Source organism: Tinamus guttatus, unplaced genomic scaffold (genome assembly GCF_059628265.1).
Source record: "Tinamus guttatus ecotype Peru unplaced genomic scaffold, ASM5962826v1 Tinamus_guttatus_pri_ptg000922l, whole genome shotgun sequence".
In the NCBI taxonomy this organism is placed as follows: Eukaryota; Metazoa; Chordata; class Aves; order Tinamiformes; family Tinamidae; genus Tinamus; species Tinamus guttatus.
In genome coordinates this window covers 76,893-94,911 of record NW_028289456.1, presented here as the reverse complement: position 1 = coordinate 94,911, position 18,019 = coordinate 76,893, and the positions used below count along the sequence as shown (strand labels likewise).

General features: G+C 69.7%; 2 protein-coding genes across 2 annotated transcripts; both read left to right on the top strand.

Annotated features, from left to right (window-relative positions):
* Positions 1 to 2,890: 2,890 nt before the first annotated feature.
* Positions 2,891 to 5,320, top strand: FOXH1 (forkhead box H1). Its single transcript, XM_088538029.1, has 4 exons — positions 2,891 to 3,115; positions 3,704 to 3,808; positions 4,649 to 4,829; positions 5,217 to 5,320. Exons 1-4 carry the CDS (start codon positions 2,891 to 2,893, stop codon positions 5,318 to 5,320), a joined length of 615 nt encoding a protein of 204 aa, XP_088394155.1.
* Positions 5,321 to 10,268: 4,948 nt separating this feature from the next.
* Positions 10,269 to 16,344, top strand: ZFTRAF1 (zinc finger TRAF-type and ring finger containing 1). The gene is made up of 4 exons (XM_088538039.1): positions 10,269 to 10,583; positions 13,556 to 13,794; positions 14,503 to 14,714; positions 15,948 to 16,344. Exons 1-4 carry the CDS (start codon positions 10,269 to 10,271, stop codon positions 16,337 to 16,339), a joined length of 1,158 nt encoding a protein of 385 aa, XP_088394165.1. The 3' UTR covers positions 16,340 to 16,344.
* The last annotated feature ends 1,675 nt before the right edge of the window (positions 16,345 to 18,019 follow it).

Sequence of the window (18,019 nt, the reverse complement as noted above, 5' to 3'; positions counted from 1 at the left end):
CCGCTTCCCGCGGCCGATCCCCGTCCTGGGAGCGCCGGGATTCCCGGAGCGGCCGGTCCCGGATCCCACTGGAGTCGCTCCGCGCTCACCCCGCGCCTCCCGGCTCCGGAATCGCCTTCCAGGCGGCAGCGGGAACGAAACGAGGAGCTCGAAGGCTCCGGAAACGCCGGATATCCAAATATATAAAAATAAAGCGCCGAAAGCAGAATTCCAAAGCCCGAGGCGGCCGAGGAGGCGGCGATTCCCGGCGGGAGCAACGCGGCGCTCCCGCTGGCGGAGGCGGCGGCTCGGCCGGGGGAGCCGCTCGGGTTTCACCCGCGGTGTCGATTCCCGGGAGCTCTGCCCGGGCCCGGCCGCTCCCGGGAGCCGCGTTCCCGGGGCCCGGAGCCGCTCCGGGGGTCGGGGGGGCCAAACCCGCGGCACCCCCCGGAGGCCGTGGGCGGGGGGGAGAGGCGGGAATCCCCCCATATCCCGGCGGGAATGACCCGCGGGGAGGGGCGGACCCCCCACGATGGGACCCCCCATCCCGGGCGCAGGAGCCCAATGGACCCCGTTTGGGGTCCCGCGGGATCCCCGCTCATTCCCGCTGTCCCAAACTCCGCATGGAGGCGGGTGAAGCCTCCCCCACCCCACGGCGCTTCCCCACAGCACGAGTGGGGGTGAGGGCAGTGCCCCATGGCGGGGGGGCCTCGCACAGGACGGAGCCCCACGGGGGCTGCTATGATGGGGGGTACCCCACAACGGGGAGGGACCCCAACACCGGGGAGGACAACAAACACCCACGGGGGGGAGACACCCACGGGGGTCCCCATAGAGGGGCCGTTGCCACCGGGGCCCTCCCGCCCCCCGGCGCTACCTGCGCTGCCGCCGCCGCCGCCGCCTCCCCGCCCGGGATCGGGCCCTGCTCGGGGCGGGGCCCGCGCGCTGCTCGCCATGGCAACCGGCCACACTTCCGGCCTCCGCCGCCGGAAGGGGCGGGGCTGGCGCCGGGGGGAGAGGCAGCGCCGCCATGCGGAGCGTGGCCGGGCGCGACACACCCAACATGGCGGAAGGGCCCCCCCCGGGGCATGCCGGGAGCGAGCGCGGCCGCGCGCGCCCCCTGCGGGCGGAGGGGGGCGGGGGGTCACGGGGGTCGCGACCCCCCGCCCTGGGGTCACGCGGGTCACGGAGGTCACAGTCCTGCCCTGGGGTCATGGGGGTCACACAGGGGTCATGGTCCTGCTCTGGGGTTGCACAGGGGTCACGGCCATGCCGGGGGTCATGGGGTCACAGGCCCCTGCCCTGGGGTCATGGGGTCATGAGAGGTCATTGCCCCCCTCCCGGGGTCACGACCCCCTGACCTGTGGGGTCACTGAGGCCAGCGCCTCGTAGGGCTCTGTGTCCCCAGGGGTCCCCAGGGCCATTTGGGTCCCCCGGGTGCTGGCTCTGCCCCCGTGTCCCCAAGGTCCCCAATGTCCCTCGTGGCCCCAGGGGGCAGGGGGCGGTGCCTGAGGCTGCCAGGGCTGGGGGGGACAAGGGACAAGAGCCCTGTCCTGCTGGGGACAGGAGGAGCTTCAGCAGCAGCAGGAGGAGGAGGAGCAGCCGGAGGGGGCACACGGGCGCTGCCACCTCCGGAACCACCTCCCAGCGGGTCCCAGCTCCAGCTGTGGGTCACAGTGGGTCCCGGGTCTGGCCATGGGTCCCAGGGGATCCCAGTGGGTCCCACCTCCGGCCATGGGTCCCAGGGGGTCCCAGTGGGTCCCGGGTCTGGCCATGGGTCCCAGGGGGTCCCAGTGGGTCCCACCTCCGGCCATGGGTCCCAGGGGGTCCCAGCTTTGGCCTTGGTAGTGGGACCAGGGACCGGGGTGGGGGTGGAGATGCCTCCCCCGTCCCTCCTGTCCCCCCCTCCCCCACCGCCCCATCCCCCCAGTCCGGTCCCAGGGATTGGGATGGGGCTGGGGACAGTGGGAGGAGACGATGGCCCCAGTCACATCCCCTCGTCCCCTTCCCTATCCCCTCGCCCATTCCTTTCGCCTTCTCAATCCTATCAGTTCTCCTCCTCCATCCCTTACCAATCCTTATCCTGTTCCCACCCACATCCTATCCCCACCCCTATCCCATCCCCATCTCCATCCCATCCCAACCCACCCTATCCCATCCCAACCCAGCCCCATCCCCAACACCATTCCATTCCCATTCTATATCCCATCCCCATCTCCATCCCATCCCACCCCAACCCATCCCCATCCCATTCTCATCCCATATCCCACGTCCATCCCAACCCCATCTCCAACCCCATCCTTCTTGCATCTCATCCCCATTCTCATCACATCCCCATTCCCATATCTCATCCCCATCCCATTCTCATCTCATCCCACCCCTTCTGCACCTCCATCCACATCCCATCCCTATCTGCATCCCATCCCCATCCCATCCCCTCCCATCCCATCACATATCCCATCCTGACCCCGATCCCAAACCCATCCTCATCACATCTCCATCCCATCCCATATCCCATCCCCATTCTATCCCCATCACCATGCCCCTTGCCATCCCCATCCCATCCCTATCCCATCTGCATCCCATTCCCATCCCATCCCTATCCCATCTGCATCCCATCCCCATCCCAATCCCAATCCCATCACATTCCATCCCCATCCCCATCCTCATCCTCATCCCCATCCCCATCCCCATCCCCATCCCCATCCCCATCCCCATCCCCATCCCCATCCCCAATCCCATCCCCATCCCCATCCCCACCCCATCCCACCCCATCCCATCCCATCCCATCCCATCCCATCCCATCCCACCCCATCCCACCCCATCCCATCCCTCTCCCCTCCCCTTGTCGCCGCCCCCGGGGTCTCTCCCTCTTAAGCCCCCGCGCCGGTTCCCGCCCCGCAGCTCGGCCATGGCGCGGGCGGCGCCGCCGTCGGGGCCAGCACCGGAACCGACACCGGCACCGTCCCCGACCCCGGAACCGACACCGGCCACGGAACCGGCTCCGGGCCCGCGGGGCCGCTCGCGGGGCCGCCCGCAGCGCTACCGGCGCCACCCCAAGCCCCCCTACTCCTACCTGGCGCTCATCGCCCTGGTCATCCGCGCCGCCCCCGGCCGCCGCCTCAAGCTCTCCCAGGTACCGGCACCCCCCGGTACCCCCCCGGCACCCGCCGGTACCGCTCCGGAACTCCCGGTACCGATAGGGATCCTCCCGGTGCCGCTACGGGACTCCCTGGTACAGCCCCGAAACCCCTCGGTACCGATAGGGAATCCCCGGGACTGCTCCGGAACCACCCGGTACCGCCGCGGGACCCCCCGGTGCCGATAGGGATCTCCCGGTCCCGCTCCGCACCCCCCCGGTCCCGCTCCGGAACCGCCCGGTCCCGCCCCGGGGCCCCGCGCGCGCTCCCGGCGCCGCCGCGTCCCGTCCGCCCCGTCGGGGCCGGGGCTGCGCGCGGTGCCCGCGGGGCCGGGAGGCGGCGGGGGGGGCACCGGTGTGAGCGGGGGGGCCGGGAGGCGGCGGGGGGGCCCCGGGGGGGGCCCGGTGTGAGCGGGGGGGCCGGGAGGGGGTGGGGGCGGCGCCCGCCCCGCCGGGGCCGCTCATGCAAATGTCCCCGCGGGGGGCGGCGGCGGGGCCGCCGCGGGGTCCGGCCCGGCCTCCCCTCCCCCCGCGGGGCAGCCGGGGGCCCCGGCGTCCGGGCTGACCCCCCCCCCCCCCCCGCAGATCCTGCAGGAGCTGAGCAGCCTCTTCCCGTTCTTCTCCGAGGGCTACCAGGGCTGGAAGGACTCGGTGCGGCACAACCTCTCCTCCAACCCCTGCTTCGCCAAGGTGCCCGCGGGGACGTGGGGGGACACGGCTGGGCCCGGCCGTGCGGGGAGGGTCCCATGGGAGCAGGGGGTCCCATGTGGGGTCAGGGCCGTGGGGCTGGGGGGCCCGCACTGGGGTCCTGGACCTGGGGTGTCGCTGTGGGGCTGGTGTCCTGTTGCTGGGAGCTGAAGACCTGCTATGGGGCTGAGGTCCTGGACCTGGGGGTGGGGGACACACTATGGGGCTCGGATCCCATTCCCAGGGTAGGGAGATTTGGGGGGTCCTGTCTGGAGTCAGGGGCTGCCAGAGATCCTGCCCTGGGGCGGGGGTCCCATTCCAGGAGTGCAGGGACCAGGGGGTCCCACTCCAGATTTGGGCTCTATGGGGCTGGGGTCCCATTCCCAAGGTGGGGTGGACGAGGGTCCCGCTCTGGGATCAGGGCCCATTCCAGGGTGCTTGGGGTCCCATTCCAAGGTGTCAGGGGTCCTGCTCCGGGGCAGGAGTCCCATTCCAGGGGCGCAGGGACCTGGGGGTCCCGCTCTGGAGTTGGGCTCCCATTCCTGGGGTCAGGGGACGCACTATGGGGCCAGGGTCCCATTCCGAGGCTGCGGAGAACAGAGGGTCCCACTTTGTGGGGGACCCCTTTGGGGGTGTCGAGGGTCCTGCTCTGGGGCGGGGGTTCCATTCCAGGGGCGCAGGGACCTGGGAATCCCACTCCCGAGTGGGGCTCCTGCTCCTGGGGACAGAGCTCAGGGGGCCCATTCCGGGTTCCCGGGTGTCCCATTCCGAGGCGCCGGCGCTGCCACCCAGGCGGGGTGTCCCCCTGGTGTCCCCCCCGGTGCCACGTGCGGCTGCCGGCAGGTGCTGAAGGACCCGTCGAAGCCCAAGGCCAAGGGCAACTACTGGACGGTGGACGTGGGGCGCATCCCGGCGGGCGCCCTGCGGCTGCAGAACACGGCGGTGGCGCGCGGCCCCGCGGCCGCCTTCGCCCGCGACCTGGCGCCCTTCGTGCTGCGCGGCCGCCCCTACGGCACCGGAACCGGCACCGGCACCGGGACCGGCACCGGCGCCGGCACCGCCAGCCCCCCGCCGGCCGCCCCCCGCCGCGCCGGCGCCTTCTCCATCGCCTCGCTGCTCCACGACGGCGCTGACGCCGGCCCTGCTGCGGCGCCCGGTGACGCCCCCGCGGGCGGCACGTGGGGTCCCCCCGGTGACGCGGCGCCCCCCGGCGCCCCCCGCAGCCCCCGTCCCGCCGCGGGCTGGGGGCAGCTGCCCACGTCCTACAGCACCGCGGTGGCCCCCAACGCGGTGGCGCCGGCCGGGGCGCCCGCCCCGCTGCTCTCCCTGCCCTGCTGCCCCTACGGGCCGCCCTGCGCCCCCCCGTGCTGGGCGCTGCGGCCCCCCGGCGCCCCCCCGGTGCGCCCGCCGCCCCCCGGCGCCGCCGCCGACCTCGACATGCCGCCCAACAAGAGCGTCTACGACGTGTGGCTCAGCCACCCCGGGGACATCATGCACCCCGCGCTCTACGGGTAGGGTCCCCCAGGGCCCCCTCTGCCCCACGGGTGTCCCTGGCACCCATTGCACCCACAGACATCCCTTGCACCCATTGCACCCCCATGGATGTCCGTGGCACCCATTGCATCCCCACAGATGTCCGTGACACCCCCCCATGGACATCCCTGGCCCCCTTTGCACCCACAAACATCCTTTGCACCAATTGCTCCTGCACAGACGTCCCTTGCACCCATTGCACCCACACAGATGTCTTCGCACCCATTGCACCCACACAGATGTCCCTGGCACTCATTGCACACACAAACATTCCTTGCACCCATTGCACCTGCATGGATGTCCCTTGCACCCATTTACCCACATGGATGGATGTCCCTTGCACCCATTGCACCCCCTCAGATGTCCCTGGCATCTCTTGCACCTACAAACATCTCTTGCATTGATTGCACCTGCACAAACGTCCCTTGCACCCATTGCACACCTATCGATGTCCCTTGCAGGCATTGCAACCCCATGGATGTCCCTTGCACTCGTTGCACACCTATGGATGTCCCTTGCACCTGCATGGAGATCCCTGGCACCCCTTGCACCTGCACAAATGTCCCCTGCACCCACAGAGATGTCCCTGTCCCCCCTTGCACCCACAGAGATTTCCCTGCCCCCCACACGCAGCCTGCACAGACACCCCCATCACCCCCTTGCACCCACGTAGATGTTCCCATGGCCTCTTGCACCATGACCCCGTCCCCGCCTTGTGCCCGTGTTCTTGTCACCCCTTGAACTCTAGAGCCTGCTCGGGGGGGGGGGACACCCCCTTGTCCCACGGTGCCCCCTGGGACCACCCCAATAAACGGTGCCGTGACGGGGCCACCCCAGTAAGTGCCGGCTTGTGGTGTGTGCGCCGTGGGGCGGGGGGGGCAGAGCTGGGTGCTGGGGGGAGACACGGGGCGGGGGGACCTCGACTCCGACACCCACTTGGGGGGTGCTGCAGGAAAGGGCCTGGGGCCGGGGGCGCTCCCGGGGGGCCGGCGGGATGTGTCCCCCCCTCTGCATCACGGACACCCATGGGGGCTGCTGGCTGGGGGGGGTCCCGCGTGGCCCCATTGCTGCCCCTGCCCCCCCGCAGCGCCCTCCGTCCCTTCCCAATCCCCATCCTGGCGCCCTTCCCGCCCTGCCCCCACCGCATCCCTGCCCCCCGCCCGCCGCCCCCCGGCGCTGGCGGCCGCGGCTCTTTGCACAACAAAAGGCGGCGGCGGCGGCGGCGGCTGTGGGGCTGGGGGCGGGGGCCGCGACCCCCGGCGCTATGGGGCTGGGGGCGCCCCCTTGCCCTCGCCATGGGGCAGAGCATCGGGGAGCTCTGGCCCCCAGGCCCCCCCCCGTCCCCAGTGTCACAGCAGAGATCGTCCCCAACTGGCCCCATTGGTGGAGGGGGGGTCTGCACTGGCCATAGTGGGGACGCGCTGGCCCCCCTGGCCCTGGCCCTCCCCGCGGGGACCCCCACGAGCCTGGGGGCTCCAGGACCCACCCCGGGCTCTGTCCCCCGCTGTCTCCCCCAGGACCCCCCGGGCTGTCCCCGCCTGCCCCGTCGCGTCGCGTCTTGTCGCGCCCGCCCCGGGGGGCGCCGGGCCCCGCGCCAAGGGCCGCCCGCCCCTCCCGGCGCCGCCGAGTCGCGGCCCGCGGGAGCCGGGGCCGGGCCGGACCGGACCGACCGGACCCGAGCACGAGCCGACAACGACCCGACCCGCTCGCGCCGCGCGGGGGGTGGGCGCAGCCGGACCGGGCAGCAGCCAACTGGGAGGAGGGGACAAGAACCGGGCCGAACGGAACCGAACCGGGCCCCATGGCGGAGAGGGGGCGGGCGGGCAGCGCTACCGGCGCCACCCCATGCCCCCCTGCGCCTACCTGGCGCCCATCGCCCTTCCCATCGGCCCCGGTCGCCTCAGGCTTCCCCAGGTACCGGCACCCCCGAGACCTCCCTGTGCTGGCACGGGACCCCCCGGGACCGCTATGGGACCCCCCGGTACCGCTACGGGGCCCCACGGGCGCCACCAGCCCCAGCACGTCCGCAGCTGCGTGCGCCCCGTCGGGGCAGCGCCAAGACGTACCGCTACGGGGCTGCAGAGCTGGGGACACTACACGGCCCTGGTGGCACTAGGGGACACTGGGAGCTCCGGGTGCAGAGCTGGGGACACTGCGCGGCCCTGGGTGGCACTGGGAGGGGACCGGGGGGCCCAACCTCTCCTGCAACCCCTGTTTCGCCAAGGTGCCCGCGGGGACATGGGGGGCCATGGGGGGCAGGGGGCTGGTCTGTGGTGGGCAGAGCCTGTGAGTCCCATCTTGGGGGGGTCCCATGGGAGCAGGGGGTCCACATAGGGTCAGAGCCATGGGGCTGGGGTTCCGCTCTGGGGGTCGGGATCCTGCTGTGGGGCCGGGGTCCCGTCCCAAGGTGGGGAGGACAGGAGTCCCGCTCTGGGATCAGGACCCATTGCAGGGGGTCCCGATCGGGGGTGTCGGGGGTCCTGCTCTGCGGCGGGAGTCCCACTCCAGGGGCTCAGGGACCTGGGGGTCCCACTCCCAAGTTGGGCTCCTGCTCCTGGGGACAGAGCTCAGGGGGCTCCAACTGGGGGCCAGGGCCCATTCCAGGTTCCCGGGTGTCCTATTCTGGGGTGCCAGGGCTGCCACCAAGGGGGAGGTCACCTGTCTCATGTGACATGTGGCACATGAGGCCACATGTCCTGGAGAGCTGCAGCCCCCCCTCTCCCAGGGACAGGGACAGGGACCGCGGTGGGGACAGGGACCATGGGCGAGTGCCCCATCCCGGGTTGGGACCCCTGATGCGTGCTGTGTCCTGGGGAGGGGACTGTGGATGGGATGGCACTTGTTGTCACCAACACTGCAGCCATGGGGACCAACGCTGGGAGTCCTGGAGATGGGCACCCCGGGTGGGATGTCACATCCCGGGATGGGGACAGGTGGGTGCTGCACCCTGGGGACAGGGACCCACGCCAGGTGCTGCCGTGTCCTGGGGACAGCAGGTGCCCCATGTCCCAGGGCTCGCACATGCTCAGGAGCTGCTGATAAAGGAGGGTGACACAGGGACGTGTCCCCGGCAACCTGCCCCCTGCCCCAACGACCATCCGTCTCGGAAGGGGGTCCCCAAAGAGATGAGCGGTGCCACCATGTCCCCTGGAGTCCCCTAGGTGCCAGACAGGCAGGACTTGTGCGGGGGGGCATTGCCCAGGGTGGGGGGGAGGCACACGTGTGCAAGGGATGCAGGGGGCCATGGGTGTGTAAGGGGCAGGGGGGTGCAAGGGGCGTGCAGGCACATGGGATGCAGGACTGCAAGCTCCGTGGGGATGCAAGGGGCATTAACACACACGAGACACAGGCGTGCAAGCTCTGTGAGGGTGCAAAGGACATGCATACACATGGGACACAGGGATGCAAGCTTCGTGGGCGTGCAAGGGACATGCATGCACAAGGACACGCGGGTGCACGCTCCATGGTTGTGCAAGGGACATGCATGCACAAGGACACACGGCTGCATGCCCCGTGGGGTGCAAGGCGCATGCATGCACAAGGACACGCGGGTGCACGCTCCATGGGTGTGCAAGGGACATGCATGCACAAGGACACGCAGGTGCATGCCCCGTGGGGTGCAAGGCGCATGCATGCACAAGCACACACGGATGCACGCTCCATGGGGGTGCAAGGCGCATGCATGCACAAGGACACGCGGGTGCATGCCCCGTGGGGTGCAAGGGGCATGCATGCACAAGGACACGCGGGTGCACGCTCCGCGGGCGTGCAGCGGCCGTGCACACCCACGCACGCACGGGGGCACGCGCCGCGCGAAGGGGACACGCGCGGCTCCCCGCAGCGCCGCCCCGCGCCGCCAGGGAGCGCCCCGCGCGCTCCGCTCTGGCCCGCGCTCCTCTATGGTCCGAGCCCGCCCTGCGCTGCCGCTCTAGCCCGCGTCTCTGTGGCCGGCGCCTTGTTGCCGGAAGCGCGGCCTGCGCGCGGCGCCGGTACCGGCAACCGGGAGGAGCCGGCGGCACCGCGGCCGGGGGGACCCGGCACGGGAGGGGGGAGCCTCGGGGGGCGGGTCACAGACCGGGTCTGGAGGGTCTGTTGGGTATAACGGGGCACGGGGCGGGTGCGTGGGCGGGAGGAGCTCCGGTACCGGGTGCGCCGCGGGGGTGGAGCAGAGCACTCCCCGCTCCGCTCCCTCGATGGAAGCGGCGTCGCTGCGGATTGTTTGGGGAATAAAGGTGGCCCCGGTGTCACCTGGTGTCGCCCCGTGCCCGGGGCGGGTCGTGCTCATTCGCCCCCCCTTCGCTAGCGCCGGGGCTGGGGCGGGGGGAGCGCGGGCGCCGTGGGGGGGTCCGAGGGGGCTGGGGGGGGCAGGGCCCCGGGAGGGGGCCCGGGGGTACGAGTTGGGGGGGGGGGCGGGCGGCACCTGGGGACACGGGGGGGGGAGCCCAGGTTGGATTGGGGGGACATTGGGGCGCTCGGGGTGACATTGGGGGGTACGTGGGGTGACATTGGGGGGTACCTGGGGTGACATTGGGGTGCTCGGGGGGAGGGGGCGTGGGCGGGGCCGTCCCGTGACTCTCCCCGCCCCCTCCTAGGCCCCGCCCCCTCACGTGACCTCCGCGCCCATTGGCCGCGCCACCCTCAGGTCCCGCCCGGCCCCGCCGCTCCGCTCGGCCCCGCCCCCTCAGCGCCGTCGGGAGGGGCGGGGCAGGGGGGGGCCGCGGCGCTGGGGGCGGTGTCGCCCAGGGAGCCCCGTAATGGGGCGTGGCCGAAGGGCCTCGGCCTCCCATTGGCCCGCGCGGCTCGGGTACCGCCCCCGGCGCTTGGCGATTGGCCGCGGCGCTGACGGCACGGAGGGCAGCGGCGGCGGGGGGGGGGGGCGGGCCGGCCAAGATGGCGGCGGCGGCGGCCGTGGCGGGGTGAGGCGGGCGCGATGTCCGGCGCGGAGGAGCGCGATGGCGGCGGCGCCGCCGCCTCCTCCTCGGCCGCGCCGGGCTCCTCGGCGTCCCCCGGCGGGCTGGGCGAGGCGGGCGGCGCCGAGGAGGCGGGCGCGCTGCTCGGCGGCGCGCGGCAGCTCGGCGAGGCGGGCGGCGACCCCGACGCGCCGCCCAAGAAGCGGCTGCGCGCGGCGGGCGCCGGCCCCGGCGCGCCCGAGGGCGCCGCGGGCAGCGTGAAGCTCGAGGAGCGCCTCTACTCCGTGCTCTGCTGCACCGTCTGCCTCGACCTGCCCAAGGCCTCGGTCTACCAGGTACCGCCGCGGCCTCCCACCGCCGCCGGGGCTGCTCCGGTCCCCGGGAGCTGCCACCCGCCCCCTGGTGGCCACCGCCACCCCCCGCCCGTGGCAGTTGCCCCCCCCCCCACAGTGCCCACCAACTGTCCCTCCCTTTCCCCCGGTTACCTGACGTGCCCCCTCCCCACCAAGGCCCCCCCCTTCTCACCCCAAATGGATCCAGCCCCTCCTCCCTTGCCCCCCCTCTGTGACACCCTGGTCACTGTCACCCCCTTCTCAGAGTTGTCACCCCTGTTACTAACAACCCCTCCCTCCCATGGGACCTCTCTGGGTCACTGCCCCCCGTCTCCCCCCTCCAAGCTGGGATGGACCCAGCTGCACCCCCCGCCCGGGGGTCTCCTCTATTAACCCCCACCCAGGGGACGTCCCTTTCCCCCGGTGCCTCCTGGGGCCACCCTCCCCCACGGGCCCTCCCTGGGGCATCCAGCCTGCCCCCCCCCCCCCAAATTGACACCCCCCCTTCAGCTGCTGCCTTGGGGCCCCCCAGCAGCTCCGGCAGCCCCAACCCCCGGGGGGGGCTCTGCCCTCCCCCTCCTCCCAGTCCCCCCTCCCCATCCAGCAAATTCCCTGGAGCCGGAGCCCCCCCCGCCCCCGGCATTCCCGGCGCCGGGAGCGCCGCCGTCCCGGCGCTCTGGTTACGTAACCGCGCGCGGCCGCGTCCCCTCCTGCCACCGCCGCCACCCGGCCCCGCAGCGTCTATCTTGTGCGGCCGGAGAAATCCCGCCCCCCCCGCCCCCCCAGGGCATTCCTGGGATTGCCCCGGGAAGGGATGAGGGGCTCCGGGACCCTCCGCAAAGATGGTCGCCGCGGCAACGCTCCGGGGATGTCGGGGATATCCGGGAGCGGAGCGGGAGTCTGCATTAATATAGAGCTGGCAACGGAGGGGGACAATCATTCCCAGGGAAACAAACTTCCTGGGAAGCTCCAGGATTCGAGCTGGCACCCAGGGGTCTCCTGTTTCTCTCGGGCACTCAGCAATTTCCTCCATAAAATAATTTGGAATTGGGCTTTTTGGGGCAGAATGCGTTGGAAAGGGGAGCGGAGGCGGCTGCTCGGAGAAACATAGGAGCTTCCCACTGTTCCAATCACCGGGGGCTGTTGTTTTGGCGGGGAGTAAGGCCGGTTTCAACCAGTCTGCAGCTTTTCCGCGGCTCGGGAATTCCCTCAGAGCTGCCTATGGTGGGAGCGGAGCCGGGAGCGGGAGGTGCCGCTCTTGGGATCCTCCCAGATGCACTGGGAAGGGAGCTGGAGATTCACGGCGCTCCGGTATGGGGATGCTGGATCTCAGGATATTCCCGGCATTCCAGCTCCCAGGATGCCAGATGTCAGGATATTCCCAGCGCTCTGGGGATGCCGCATCCTAGGCTATTCCCAGGCTGTTCCTGGCGCTCCGGCCCTCGGGATGCCATATCCCAGGTTATTCCCGGGCTTTTCCTGGCGCTCCAGCTCTTGGGATGCCGTATCCTGCGTTATTCCCAGGAGCTTCCCAGCGCTGCGGCTCTCGGGATGCCACGTCCCAGGTTATTCCCGGGCTCTTCCCTGCGCTCCAGCTGTCGGGATGCTGCATCCCGGGCTCTTCCTGGTGCTCCGGCTCTCAGGATGCTGCATCCCGGGCTCTTCCTGGTGCTCCGGCTCTCGGGATGCTGCATCCCGGGCTCTTCCTGGCGCTCCGGCTCTCGCGTCCCGGCCCTGCCCTGCCCCGCGGCCGCGTCGCTGCTCCGGCGCCTGCACAACCTGCCCAGCAGCTCCCAGCACCAATCCAGGCACCGGCGCTTCCGTAGGGAAGTGGGAGCCACAGGTGCCTTCGGAGCGCTCCAGAGGAGGGTTCCGCGGCCGTCTGTAATTCCACCCTCTGGAACCACATCCCAACTCCAGCTGCTCCGAGTGCTGCTATTTTTAGCTCGGGAAGGGGCCCGGGCCGGTTCCCACTTTTCCCACTGGGACGCGGGCGCTCCCTCCTCCAGGCCCACGTCCAGCGGCAGGAAAATCCCAGGCCGGCAGAGCGGCAACAATCCGTGTCCTTTGTGAGCAGGTAAATCCCTAATCCTCACCGCAGGGTCAGCCCTTTCCCAGATTAAGCCTTCCCGGGAAGCTCGGAGTGCCAGCCTGCTTCCGTGGTGAGAGCCTGGGGAGGATCCTTTGGGAAGTGCCCCGGGGGCTGCCCCATGTCCTCCCTTTGGGGCTCACTTGAGGCCTTTTCCGGAGCGCCGTTATTTTCCTCATGGATCTTGCATCTTCCCTGACCTCCCGCTGTGCAATTTGAGGCTGGACAGCCTTTTTTGGAGCTTTTCCGCGTGGGTGCAGTGGGTCTCCATGCGGCTCCGCCTCGGGATATGAGGTGAAACCCAACCAGGGTGAGAGAGAGAGATTTGGGATCGGCCACGCGCTGGGAGGCCAAGGGCTGCTTTTCCCACTCTGCGTCTCCCACTTTTCCGCTTCCCAGGGCTCTCTCCGGCAGGAAGCAGCTCAGAGCGCCCTGTCCATCCTTCCCATGTGGATGCCGCTCGCTCCAACATGCAGGGAGCCTCCGGCCCCCCTTCTGCCGTGGGAGCATCCGCGCTAATCCCAGTGCCAGGCTGGGATTAAGTGTTATCCCGTGGGGAGGTCACGGGAGAAGCGGGAGCCTCTTCTGCTCCCTGCAGAGCCCAGAGCCGGGAAACCCTCATCCCGCTCCATGCGGAGCTTCCCAGAGGCTCTGTCCCATCGCAGCCACATGGAGCTGCCCCCTTCCCAGAGGAAAGGGCCAACTTCCCATGGATCTGACGTCTGTAAAACCCAAGGACCCGCCTCATTTTGTGCCGATCCCTCCCGTGAGGCGCCGTGAAACCCAGTGCCGCAGTGTTTTTTTGCACAATTTATTTATCCAAATGGGGGTGCTTGCAAGCGTGAAGCGGCCCTTGAAGGTGACCCGCGTGTCCCTGTCCCCGCAGTGCACCAACGGGCACCTCATGTGCGCCGGCTGCTTCATCCACCTGCTGGCGGACGCGCGGCTCAAGGAGGAGCAGGCGACGTGTCCCAACTGCCGCTGCGAGATCAGCAAGAGCCTCTGCTGCCGCAACCTGGCCGTGGAAAAGGCGGTGAGCGAGCTGCCCGCCGAGTGCGGCTTCTGCGCCCGCCAGTTCCCCCGCTCGCTGCTCGAGCGCCACCAGAAGGACGAGTGCCAGGACAGGTGGGTGGCACCGCGTGCGGGAACGGCGCCGTCCCGCCGGGATGCGGCGCTGCGTGCCGAGGTTGGCGCAGCCGGCTGGGCTGCAGGCGACGGCCGCTGGTTGTCCGGGATGGCTGCGCTCCGGTTGCGCTGTGGGCAGCGGCCGCTGGTTGTTTGGGTGTTGCTCGGAGCGCTCCAGAAGGGACCTGCAGGCAGCGGCCACTGCTTGTCCGAGTGTTGTCTGGAGCGCTCCGGAAGGGACCCGCACACAATGGCCGCTGGTTGTCCAGGAGAGTTGCGCTCCAACTGTGCTGCGGGCAACAGCCGCTGCTTGTCCAGGTGTTGCCCAGGGTACTCTGGTTGTGCTGTGGGCAACAGCCGCTGTTTGTCCGGGTGTTGCCTGGGGCGCTCTGGTTGTGCCACAGGCAACAGCCACTGGTTGTCCAGGATGGCTGTGCTCTGGTTGTGCTGCAGGCAACAGCCACTGGTTGTCTGGCTGTTGCCTGGAACTCTCCAGCTGTGCCACAGGCAATGGCTACTGCTTGTCCGGGTGTTGCCCGGAGCGCTCGGGAAGGGACCCGCAGGCAACAGCCGCTGGTTGTCCGGGTGTTGTCTTTGGCACAGCCGGAGCGCTCCAGGCAACAGCCACTGCTTGTCTGAGTGTTGCCCGGAGCGCTCTGGGATATTCTCAATCCCCGCGCCAACTCCCTCCGCCCTTCCCACCCTCAGGGTGACGCAGTGCAAGTACAAGCGGATCGGGTGCCCGTGGCAGGGCCCCTACCATGAGCTGACGGTGCATGAGGCCGAGTGTACCCACCCCACCAAGACGGGCAACGAGCTCATGGACATCCTGGACGAGATGGACCAGACGCGCAAGAAGGAGATGCAGCTCTACAACAGCATCTTCAGCCTGCTCAGCTTTGAGAAGATCGGCTACACAGGTAACGAGTTGGCCGGGGCTCAGCGGTGCCTGCCGCGCGGTGCTCTCGGCTGTTGTCGCGCGACTGTCGCTCCGTTGTCACCTGGAGGTGACCCCCATTTGGGGTGGCCGCTGTGCGCGGCTACCGATGCCCTCCTGAGGGGACGCTGAGATCCCCTCCGTGTTGGTGTCCATCACGCTGCGCTCCCAGGGCTGTGTCCCGGCTTCCCGAGGCGCCCTCGGAGCCTCCGGATGAGCCGCGGCCGCATCCGAGCGGGAAGGGGCTGGCGGTTGCAGCGCGGAGCTGGGTGGTTCCTGGGGACAGCAGTGGCCATGGTGACCCCGCGTTGGGCACCTGGAGGCTGATCTGGGGGTACTCGTGCGCAGGTGACGCTCCTGGTGTGTCTGGCTGGTTGACGCGGCGCTTGGGTTGTGTCCTGGCCCGCTCCGCATGCAGCTGCGTCTCGGAATGGCATCCGGCTGTTGCGTGACGGTCGCCATGGCGGGTGTTGGCGGAGCGGTACCCTGCGGTGCCAGTGGCTGCGTCGCTCCCTCCGGGATCCCCTTTGATCCCATCTTGGGCTGCGGACGCCAAGGAGAGGAGCGGAGCTGTAGCCGGCGCTCGGAGCGGCCGCCGCCTACACCCGGCACCGGCTGTAGCGACCCCGCGGCGTCCCCAGCACTGCCGGCGGATCCCGATGGCGCCTGGGCAACATGGCCCTGGGAAAAGTCTCTGTGCCCAGTGTTCCCGCTCACCTCTGTCCCGGAACGCGGGATGCTCCGTGCGCCGGTGCTCCCTGGAGGCTGCCCGGCGCGGTGGTGCCGCGCGGCTGTACGCGCCATCCCAATAAAGTGAGCCATGCTATCCCAACCGTATCCTGTGTGTGTGTTCTGCGGCGCCGCGTGATCCGCGCCTGCGGGCCAGAGCCTCCCTGTGTCCGGAATCCTGGCTTTATCGGGAGCGCCGCTTACACCTAGACACGCGCAGAGTGACCGAGCCCATTCCGGAGGCTCTGTCACACGTGGACGAGCTCCCGCTTTTCCTGGGAATGCTGGGGTGTGTGCAGGGCGTCCTCGTGGTGTTGCCACCTTCATTAACCATCTCTCTGTTTCTCTTCCCTCTTTCCCATCCCGCTCTGCGACCGGCGGAAACTCCACACGGCGGCGCCGGCGGCGGAATCCCGGGAGGCGTCCGAGGAGCCCGGCCGCCGCTCAGCGCCGCTTGTCCCCCCCGTCCCTCTTGTCGCCCCCGCAGAGGTGCAGTTCCGCCCGTACCGCACGGACGACTTCATCACGCGCCTCTACTACGAGACGCCGCGGCTCACGGTGCTCAACCAGACGTGGGTGCTCAAGGCGCGCGTCAACGACTCGGAGCGCAACCCCAACCTGTCGTGCAAGCGCACGCTCTCCTTCCAGCTCATCCTCAAGAGCAAGATCAACTCGCCCATGGAGTGCTCCTTCCTGCTGCTCGAGGGGCCCTACGACGACGTCAAGATCAACCCCGTCATCTACCACTTCGTCTTCACCAACGAGAACAACGAGACCGACTACATGCCGCTGCCCATCGTGGACTCGGTGGAGTGTAACAAACTGCTGGCGGCCAAGAACATCAACCTGCGGCTTTTTATATTTCAGATACAGAAATAAGGGGCCGCCGCACCGCACTGACCTCGCGCGGCCGCTCCGGGGCCGCCCGGAGGCCCCGGAATTCCCAAAAAAAAAAGCCCCGGGAATGGGACTGAGTCTGCATGTGTGTGCGCGGCCGCCGGAGCCTTCCTCGCCCGCCGTGCTCTTCCTCCCCGCCTGCGGGAGGGCAGCCGGGGGCTTCGCCGCGGCCCCCGCGGGTGACGCGAGGGGGACGGAGGCTCCGGGGGCTTCTCCGTGTCCCCCGGCGGGTGGCACGAGGGGGACGCGGCGCCGCGTTCTGTACAGCAGGTCCCTGGCTGTTTTACTAGTGGAATAAAACCAAGGGGGAATTTTCAAAGGATCCGGGCTCCGAGCGTCCCCGTCCCCCCCGGTGCGGGCAGGAGGTGGCCCTGGCACCGCTGGTGCCACCGCAGGGCTCCCCTGCTCCAGAGGGACCTCTCAGAGACCCCAGTCCTGCAGATTCCTGGGAACACAGGGGCCTCTCCTGCTGCTTTCTCGTTTTAGCAGCTTGGCAGTTTATTGGGAAGCAGAAGAAAGTCTGGGAATGAGGCACTTGGAGCGCGGGATACCATTTTACATGTTGACCATAACCCCCAGGCACTGTTTTGGGGCATTTGGAGTGTTTTCTGTCACCTGTGGCAGCAGGAGGGGGTCTCGAACGTGCCCAGGAACCCAGAGTTGGGATCCGGGTTGTGACCCGGACCCCCGTTCTGGGGGAATCTGCGGCATTTTGGGGCTGTGCTGTCACCTTGGCTGTCACGGGGCTCTGGTGCAGGGTCCACTGGGGACTTGTAATGACTGTACCCGTCTCACTGCCCTGCAGCCCCCTTTCCCTGGGGATTCCCTTCGCCAGGACAAGGAGCTGGAGTGGGGGCGGCTCCCGGTGCCCGCGGAGCCCCCAGCCCTGCGTGGCACCGTGTCCCCCATGTCCCTGCGTCCCTCTGTCCCCATTCCCATGGTGTGGCTTGTCCTGGGATGGGGCAGGGGGGTGGGTCATTCCATGCTGGAGGTTTTGGCCCCTTCCTGTAGCCAAAAGAGGTAAAAAGAGGCCCCGAGGTGGTGGTGGGGGGATGTTCATTAATGTGTCCCCCCCCCCCCTTCATTAAATGCTAATGAGCAGCTGCTGCTAACGACCTTTCCCTGGTGCCGGGGGGCACCGGGGATATTGGAAGCGGGGGCGGGGGGAGGAGGGCGTTATGGAAACGGGACGGGGGTTAACCGGGAACCCCGGGGGGTTATGGGATCCCTGGGAAGGGATTAACGGGAGTGTGTGTGTGTGGGGGGGTGGTAGCTACGGAAGCCGGAGGGGTTACGGGACCCCCGAGGGTAACGAGACCCCGGGGGAGGAGGTTCCGGGGACTAACTGGGGAATTACGAGATCCCGGGGGGGGACACGGAACCCCTGGGGAGGGTTACGTGAGGCGGGGGGGATACGGGGGCCCGGGGGGTTCCGGGGACCTCGGGGGGGGTTACGGGACCCCGGGGTGCTCCGGGGGCCCCGCGGTTACTGCGAGCCCGGGGAGGTCCCGGGCCTGGCGGGTGCCGCCCCCTCTATTGCTCCCCCGCGGCCGCCGTAGGTCCCGGCGGCCCTCGCGGCGGCCGCGCGGCCCGCCGGGAGCCGTAGTCCCTGTGCGGGGGAAAGGGGCGGTGCCCCGCGGGGCGACCAATGGGCGCAGCCGC

Coding starts and splice junctions, on each gene's coding strand:
- FOXH1 (XM_088538029.1), top strand. CDS start 2,891: ATGGCGCGGGCGGCGCCGCCGTCGGGGCCAGCACCGGAACCGACACCG. Junction 3,116..3,703: donor GCCGCCTCAAGCTCTCCCAG/GTACCGGCACCC, acceptor CCCCCCCCGCAG/ATCCTGCAGGAGCTGAGCAG. Junction 3,809..4,648: donor CCAACCCCTGCTTCGCCAAG/GTGCCCGCGGGG, acceptor GGCTGCCGGCAG/GTGCTGAAGGACCCGTCGAA.
- ZFTRAF1 (XM_088538039.1), top strand. CDS start 10,269: ATGTCCGGCGCGGAGGAGCGCGATGGCGGCGGCGCCGCCGCCTCCTCC. Junction 10,584..13,555: donor CCAAGGCCTCGGTCTACCAG/GTACCGCCGCGG, acceptor CTGTCCCCGCAG/TGCACCAACGGGCACCTCAT. Junction 14,715..15,947: donor TGAGAAGATCGGCTACACAG/GTAACGAGTTGG, acceptor TCGCCCCCGCAG/AGGTGCAGTTCCGCCCGTAC.